This window comes from Danio aesculapii, chromosome 5, assembly GCF_903798145.1.
Source record: "Danio aesculapii chromosome 5, fDanAes4.1, whole genome shotgun sequence".
In the NCBI taxonomy this organism is placed as follows: Eukaryota; Metazoa; Chordata; class Actinopteri; order Cypriniformes; family Danionidae; genus Danio; species Danio aesculapii.
The window spans coordinates 9,628,678-9,637,880 of NC_079439.1; the positions used below are offsets into that span (position 1 = coordinate 9,628,678).

General features: G+C 34.2%; 1 protein-coding gene across 1 annotated transcript in view; it reads right to left on the reverse strand.

Moving 5' to 3' along the window:
* The window catches only part of lrp13 (low-density lipoprotein receptor related-protein 13), a 37,813-nt gene extending 34,908 nt beyond the window's left edge, over positions 1 to 2,905 (reverse strand). The window contains exons 1-2 of the mRNA XM_056458927.1: positions 2,716 to 2,905; positions 143 to 376 (exon numbers count right to left, since the gene is read on the reverse strand). Coding sequence (XP_056314902.1) covers positions 143 to 376; positions 2,716 to 2,905 — 424 coding nt within the window. The remainder of the gene's footprint in view (positions 1 to 142; positions 377 to 2,715) is intronic.
* Between the last annotated feature and the right edge of the window lie 6,298 nt (positions 2,906 to 9,203).

Here is a 9,203-nt window from a genome sequence, read left to right on the forward strand (position 1 = left end):
CAATAATAAATCAATGATCAACATTGATTTACTACAAAACTGAGTATTCACTTGCAAATAAATTGAAAATGTTTAAGTGATAACCAAAAAAGATTGGTGCCTGAAAATTGGTCAACCCCTATTGGTGTTGTGCATGTCTCACCAGATTCACACTGCACGGGGCAGTCGTCTTCATCAGAGCCGTCTTTACAGTCAAGCTCGCCATCACACACATGATTTAACATCACACAGTCCGTCCCATCTCTGCATAACTTCGAGGCAAGAGAGCAGCGCAGAGGGGCTTTAGTTGCAGGAACATTTTCTGAGACTTCATGCTCTCCTGTCATTTCTTCCTTTTCATCAATGAAGTCTTCATCTTCATCATCAGGGTTTTCATCTGAGAAAACAAGTGGAAAATAGAAAAGTATTAGCTCTTGGAGTCTGGACAAAAATCTATTAGTTGCTACTGTAGCTGTAACTGCATTGCTTTTCGGATTAGTCCCTTTATTAATCTGGGGTCGCCACATCAGAATGAACCGCCAACTTATCCAGCATATGTTTTACACAGCGGATGCCCTTCCAGCTGCAACCCATCACTGGGAAACATCCATACACTCATTCACACACATACACTATGGACAATTTAGCTCAACCAATTCACCTATACCACGTTTTTGGGCTTGTAGGGGAAGCCGGAGCACCTGGAGGAAGCCCACACGAATATGGGGAGAACATGCAAACAGTAGCTGTAACTTATTTACACAAAATAATTAAACTTCATGCAACTCTACTTTCTCAATCAGTATGCTTTTTTTGTGTGCATGAAACATTCCCATACAGCAGCAATACAAAATGTGCTTGTTATAAAAGAACTACACTTAAAGGGATAGTTCACCCAAGAGTGAAAATTCTCATTTCAACAGCCACCTGTGAGTATGTTCTGTTGAACCCAAAAGCGAGATATAGCGAAGAAAAAAAAAGACATAGACTTTTTTGGATTAAAAAAAAAGATATTAGGAACAAAAAAAATACTATGGATGTTTTTTTTTTTTTTTTTACAACATCCTTCAGAATATCTTGTTTTGTATTTGACAGAAGAAAAAAAAAATCATTAAAAGGTACAAGTAATGAGTAAATGAGGAAATTAAATTTTTTGGGTGAACATTTCCTGTAAGTGAGATTTTTGAATGGTAAAACGCATATATACTTTATTGTCAGTTCTATTAAAACTAAATTGCATCCATTATTATTTTATCCACCATTAAAATTAGAAGTAAAAAGTACTTTATTGCCAAAAAAACATTTTGAAAAGGTATGAAAAAAAAAAAAAATGTTATGAAATTTAAATTTAAGTGCACTTTTAGGCCAATTATTATCTGAAAGTACAGTTTATTAGATTTTTTCATATATTAAAATGTATATATTTAAAACACACTAAAATGCATATTCAGTACAAACATATACTGATGCTGCATTGGGAAACGTTTAAAAGCAATGCTATGGGCAAATTTGGGAAATCATGCCATCAATGGGCAACCAAGTGGCAATTAATTATGGCAAACAGGTCCACTTTTGATATCCATTCTCAATAGGAAAGTTAGCCAAGCAACATCGCTCTGCAATATTACAAGGCAGCAGCACTCCAAAAAAATTGCATCAAAGCATTAGACTTGCATGTGATTTTTTTTTCAGAAGGGTTCCATTTCCAGTGACAAAATAATAATAATAATAATAATAATAATAATAATAATAATAATAATAATAATAATAATAATAAGTACCAAAAAAAAAAAACAAGTCGGCAACACCAAAGCTCTAAAATATTTATATTTGTCTCTTATATAATGTCTCTCTTTATACTCTCCTAGATCATATGATCTCATACAATATATTAATGACAAACAGTACAAACCACAAAAAGAAATATTAAAAGGTGCTGTATGTAAGTTTTTGACTCTTCTAAAGCATAAAAACACCATAATGTTTGCAGATGTTTAAGAAACATGCCAATTGAACATTCTTGTTTATCTGAAAAACAATGCTTAAGTCATATTCTGCTTTGAAAATGGCGTTGCCGGAATGTCTGTCTTTGTTTTGGTCATTTAACCCACCCAATGCCAGTTTAGCCAATTATATTTCAGCACCCTGGTATGCGTTGGTGGAAAACCGTATTTTATTCATTCAGAAAGGCTCTCAAAGCATGCGTTCATGACTGAAATGCGACCTCTGGTTGACAGTAGCATAGTCCGAAATGAGACGCAGGATCAGAGTTCCACATGAGGTGGTTATTAATTAGCAAATAATATAAATATTACAAACTTAAACATTAGGTGAGCGGGTTACATTGTAACTCAGTGTCTTAGCAGCACGCTATGTGACTAGATTTGAAGTGATAAGCAATTTGGCTGTATGCACCAAACGCAACACCACAGAAATTTAAAATCTAATTAATACATATTAAACCTCTTTAACATTACTAAATGTACATGCTGAATCACCTTTTCATACGTTTTGAGCACCCATTGGAGTTTGATGTACATGCTTTTGTGAATAATTTTGATCACTCTGATGATCATAAACATGCAAATATATAACTGGAGTCAAAAAAAAAAACATACTACATCTGAAAATGCATGTCATGTGCTTTCACATTAAACAAAAATCTTCAAATGAGATTTTCCATCATCTCTAGTTCAGGTAGACACTTATTTTTTTAAAAATGAACAAATCCCGTACCACAGTTGGCCTCGTCGCTGCCATCCACGCAGTCTACATCTCCATCACACACAAAGGATTCTGGGACGCAGCGGGTGTTTTCGTCACAGCGATGAGCACAGCCGTCGTCTGGTTTGAAGCAGTTGAGTTCATCTGATCGATCCTGACACTGAGGCACACCGTCACACACCTGCCGAAGCCAGATGCACATCTTACCATGCGCACACTGAAAGTGACCTGAGGACAGATGGAAATATGTGATAAATTAGATTATTGTGGCCAACAGTTGGCCTAAATGCACTATTGCACTAAAAACTAATGTTTGCTTTCTAAAATGTAGTTAAAGACACTGAAATTACTTCTGTCATTCTGTTCCCCATTGATTTATCTTCAGAACTCAAACTAAAGCCCCACTCACACGATGCCAGTTTAACAATTCTAAATGATTGGAGTGTGTTAGACAGCATAGGCATGACTCCCATGTCACACTAAGATCTCAGTCATCATAATGTCAGACTGAACAACAATAAAGATGTGCCAAACTTGGAGGAAAACTAACCTGAGCATCATTCACTTTCACCATCCTGTGCTCTGAAATGATACCTCACAGCAAACAAACTGTAGCGGTAATTTTGCTCACAGCATGACTCAAAACCAGATAATATGGCTTTGAAATTTCCTCATGGTGGCTTAATGTTGTCATGCTGATTGAGTCAGATTCGGTGTTCCTATTGATTTCTGGTTTCACACTCGCAGTTTTAAAAGTCACACTGCAGGAAAGTGTCTGAAATATTGACACTGACAGAACTTCATCAGAGGGAAAATTTGATAGCACCAGACTGTGGCTGAAATCACACAGTTAAGCCCTGCTCACACTGCGCGATTTCAGCCATGACTTGGTTGACAAATTTGGGAAGTCCTAAAAGATTCCTGTAATGGGTATTTGCACACAGATATTTAATTCAGTCAGCCGGCCAACATGCTTCCAGTGAATTGTCATTCTATACAAAAATCGACACATGAGATCTTTTTTTCTTTAAGAAAAATAAAATAAAAATCAGTGATCTTTACAGCCTAGCTGAGATACGATATATAGTGGGTATCAAACCAAACAAAAAGCACTGCATTCAATTCCATTTTATCCACGGCATGCACAACCAATAGGAGAGCTGAAACTGATGATGCAACCAGCAAGACTTCAGCAGTTCTGTCAAAACTGTTGGTTTTTTTCCAGGTTTTATTATTGATTCATGCTGTGAGCAAAATTACTGCTGCAGTTTGTATACATTTGTCGTGAGGTAATGATAATAATAATAATAATAATAATAATAATAATAATAATAATAATAATAATATTACATTTTATTTATAATGTGAATTTCTGAAACCCAAAGCACTACAACAACAGTGAAATCAAACATGTAATAAAATACAACGATTCAACAAAGAAACATTATAAAATATAAACAGAATGATCAAGAATCTAAAAATGCAGTCATATAAAGAAGAGCTTTCAACATCTTAAAACTAGCTAGTGTAAAAAGCGGGGAGTTTGATTATTCTTAATCTAGAAATGTTTATTAAACTTTGCGTACCCGGTACCAGGTGTGTGAGATCATTTACTTCAGCATTTTTAAAATTTTAAAAGGTCTGTACTGGGCATACCTGTAAACTCTCCCGTTTTTCAGTCTCTCTCTGAAGGGTGGCAAATAAACATTTAAGAGCTAATCCTCCTTGCAAACCCCTTGCTCTTAAATGTTAAGCTGTTCTGTGCTTTCATTTAAATTTAGGCATGAAAACACTGAAATAAAATATAAAAACGGCTTGATTCATTTCCTTTTCATTACAGGTGCTGTTGCCCCTATGCAATCCTCAAAATCAGTTCATGTAGTGGTGCGTGACTGTCAGCTGACATGTTCCATAGAGATAAATAGATGCTGTTTCCCAAACGGATTCTATAGACGCGATTTGATGCGGAGCAAAAGTGGACACTGGGTTTTGGATGCATGTTTGAACCAACGTATACACAATAATAATAAAAACAACAACATCCAAGCATGTCAATCGTGGTGGGTTTTCTTTTAAACGCAACAGATTGTCTTAAATTAGCATAAAAAGTTAGGAAAGCATTTGAATGCTTTCATTATAGATCTGTGCAATTTAAAGAGACACCTGTTAATGTAATCTAACGAAAAATCTAAATGAGAGATTCATTCGTTGCTCTTTAATCAGAATGTGTCAATTACACAGTGAAGAAAAGGTTAATGAGATTTGATAATTCAGTTTCTTTATAATAGCTATTAATTTTAACAGGCTTAACTGTTTGCAGCTTTCCATAATGTATACCATTTATTATATCCTTTGTGAATAATAATAAAAAACGTAATAGAGTAAACTGTTTATAGGTATGGTACTGGCTCAATACCCCCATAAGTGGTTCTGTCCTCTCATCAGTTGGAATAGAATAACTTATGCATAGATTATGCAAAAAACATTTATTTTTTCCCTATGATTACGGACATGTGCAGGAACTAACACAATTAATTACAGCAACCTAGACCACACAGAACCTAAAAGGGGTTTATTACAGCATAGACAACATATACAATTACTTAAATAACTTTCAACAGTGTTCTATGAAAATTCAAATGGTTTTCTTTAAAATGATACTAAACTTTTGCATTTACACCTCTGCATGTGGATTTGGGAAGCTTTTGAGTTTTGGTAGGCAAAATCCAGGTGGAAAGCCCAAAATAGCACTTGACTTTAAGAGGTTTAAAATGTATCAGATCTTACCTACGCTACAGACTGTGGGACAGTCGTCTTCATCGGATCCGTCATCGCAGTCGTTCTCGCCGTCACACACATGAGTGTTAAGCACACAATCTGATCTGTCTTCACAGAGTTTGAAGCCCAGTCTACAGTACGGCAAAGCCACGTCTTCAGAAACCACTGCAGCCAAAACACGTTCAGCTGCAACAGAGACACAGCAGATCATCAGTCACATCTAATAAGTACTGTAATGTACAACATTTACATTTAAAGGAATAGTTCGCTTAATTTAAACTGATTCACCATTTAATTACTCTCCAAAACCTTGAGTTTGTTGAACTCAAAAGGAGATATTTTGAAGAATGTTAGAAATGTGTAAGCATTGACTTCCATAATATTTGGTTTTCCTACTTAGGAAGTCAATGGTTATAGGTTTCCAATATTCTTCAAAATATCTTGTGTTGAACAATAGCAAGAAACTCCTACAGGTTTGGAATAACAGGAGGATGTGAATGTAATTAAAAGTTATCATTTTTGAAAGTCCAAAGATGTGGTATAGGTGAATTGGTTAAGCTAAATTGTCCGTAGTGTATGTGTGAGAGTGTGTATGGGTGTTTCCCAGTGATGGGTTGCAGCTGGAAGGGCATCCGCTGTGTAAAACATGCTGGATAAATTGGCGGTTCATTCCGCTGTGGCAACCCCAGATTAATAAAGGGACTAAGCCAAAAAGAAAATGAATGAATGAATCTATTGCTGTGTTTAATCACTCAATCTTTTCGAAATTTTAAATTAATGCAAGCTCTACATTTTAAATGATTGGTTTTATTAAAATGAATTTACAACTAAAATTAATACATATATTTTTTATAAATTTGACTGCTCCATGATGCATATTTAATTTTGTAATATTATTATTACATAACGGTACATTATTATAACAATATATTTGATTGTATACTAAATATTTAATTGCGTAAAACTGTATTTGTTTAACTCTCACCATACAAAATATGGTAGAAAACTGTTATATATAGTTTAAATACACTCTAAAAGTTGCCGCCCTCTCTATTCTGCCGCCCTAGGCGCGGATATAACTGCTGAGGACGCGGGTGGTGAGGGTGTCGCGGACGCCGCCCTCTATATTCTATCGCCTAGGTCGCCTCTATGCGCGCGCCGGCCCTGGTTGCTGGTTTTCCCAAGAAATGGAGAATCAGAAAAATTAACAGTAGGCCTACTAGTAATAGTAGCAATAATAATACCATAACGGAAAAAATAACATTTATTCAAAAGAACCCAATGCATTGGGTTAAAATAACCCATAGTTTGGAAGGTGCTATATATAATAAGCTATAGTTGGGTTATATGTTGGGGGTATTTTTAACCCAACTATTTTATTAGAGTAGGTATAATTTATGCTTCTAGATATTTATTGGGGCCCCCAGATTCCCTGGGGCCCTAAGCGGCCGCTTACCTTGCTTATTGGTTAAATCCGCCCCTGGTTTGATCTTAAATAAACTTTATAATGCAAAAACAAGATTAGGCATTTAATACAGCAGTTCTGTGTCAGTTAAATCAGTTGACTGTTGAAATTCAAAATTAACCCAACTGGTTGAGTTATTAAATAACCAAAAAAAAGGCTAAAATAATCCAACAAAGCACCAAATATTTAACACCTGCTTGAGTTATTATTAAATCCAATAAAGGTTAAAAAAAATAACCCAACAAAACACTAAATATTTTTAACTCAACCATTGGGTTAAATAAATAACCCAACGAGTGTAGTCTTCTATTTGACTAGTTTAAAATAGTTTATTTCTAGTCAATTGAATTTTCAAGTGAATTTCAAGCAGGACTGAGGGCAAAGGGACCACAGGTTTCAATAAAATAAAAAAATTAATAAAAATACAAATAAGGACCAATGAATGAGCACCAATATTAAATAGCATATCTTACAGATCACGTGGCACGAAATGATCCTACACATTTAGCTATATAGTTCAGCAATATAATAAGATATTTTATATAATATTACTTTTACTTTAAATAAATCAGTGCAGCCTTGGTGAGCACAATAGCCAATAATAAGTTTTTGAAAAAATATTAACAAATTATAATAATATCCAATCTTCTGACTGTATTAGCTCAATTAAACTAACTAAATCTTTTAAATTAAATCTAATAATTATAAAAGCGTTTGAACTTCGACAGTAGAAATAATCTACAATTTGTCCTTAGTAATTTTCGCGCGCAGTGTCCTCACCACTGTTTCTCAGTATCCGCACCAGATAAACTGTTAAATGAGGAAAATATCACTCTTAAAAGTTTTATGTGAGATTTGTGTCTGACCTCTCAGAAGCAGAAATATCCGTAAAACGACGTTTAGCAGCACAAATAAACCCATGACTGCAGGAACAGCGGGTCAAACCGGCTCACTTCCACATGAGGCTCTTTAATTGCGGCTGCAGCTGAGGCGCTTTAATTGATCACCTGACCGCGAACTCACCGAAAACATGTTTAATTATTGGACTGTACCACTGTATAAGTTAAATAGATTTAATTTAATAGATTTAATTTAAATAGAGTTAATATGTCTAATAGAACGTAAACATAAAAAACAAACAAGCAAAACACTTTTAATTGATTATTATTATTATTATTATCATCGCACTTTATTATTATTATTATTACTATTGTTATTATTATTATCGTACTTTACAAAATAATCTATGGATTTAAATTGCAATTAATATTTTTAAAGCCCCCCCCCCGCGCCTCTCAATAATTGCTTTATTGGCAGTTACAAATATATTGCCAAAGCATTTATAAAGTGTACAATAAAAAGAACATGGATATTTATTTTTGAAAACATAGGCCTAGTCAACAGTAAATAGTAGTACTAGTAAAAAAATAATGATGTAATAATAATAATAATAATAATTTAAAAATATATATATAAACCTAAAATAATAAAAATAAAATACTAATTTAAAATAATAATAGATCAGAATAAATTGTACGTTTAACAATCAACATTTTAGGGTTAAACAGTAACAACAAATAATAACAATTAGTATATTTACAATGATTCATTTATAATAATCTAGATGTGTGTGTGTGTGTTTGCAAGTGCATCACTGATGCTCTCTCTCTCTTTCTCTCTCTCTCTCTCTCTCTCTCTCTTTCTCTCTCTCTTTATTTTATTCCACTAACTAACGGCAGAATTTTTTAATTTATGAAGTGAAAAATGCCTAAAATCTCTTTAAAATACTCAATATGTTTGAATATTATATTAACCTTTACACACTTAAAATGTAACATAGTTGAATGTTAATAGGCAATGCGTCATTTTTAATTAATAATACTTAGAATACCATTTAATTCTACTAATAATATTAAAAACATATAAATAATACATCATTTATTAAATATTTGAAATAATATTCATTCATTCATTTTATTTTCGGCTTAGTCCCTTTATTAATCCGGGGTCGCCACAGCGGAATGAACCGCCAACTTATCCAGCACATGTTTTACGCAATGAATGCCCTTCCAACTGTGGGGGAAACCGGAGCAGCCCGAGGAAACCCACGCGAACACAGGGAGAACATACAAATTCCACACAGAAACACCATCTGACCCAGCCGAGGGTCGAACCAGCAACCTTCTTACCGTGAGGTGACAGCACTACCTACTGCCCCACTGCGTCACCCATATTTTAAATAATATTTCATATTTAA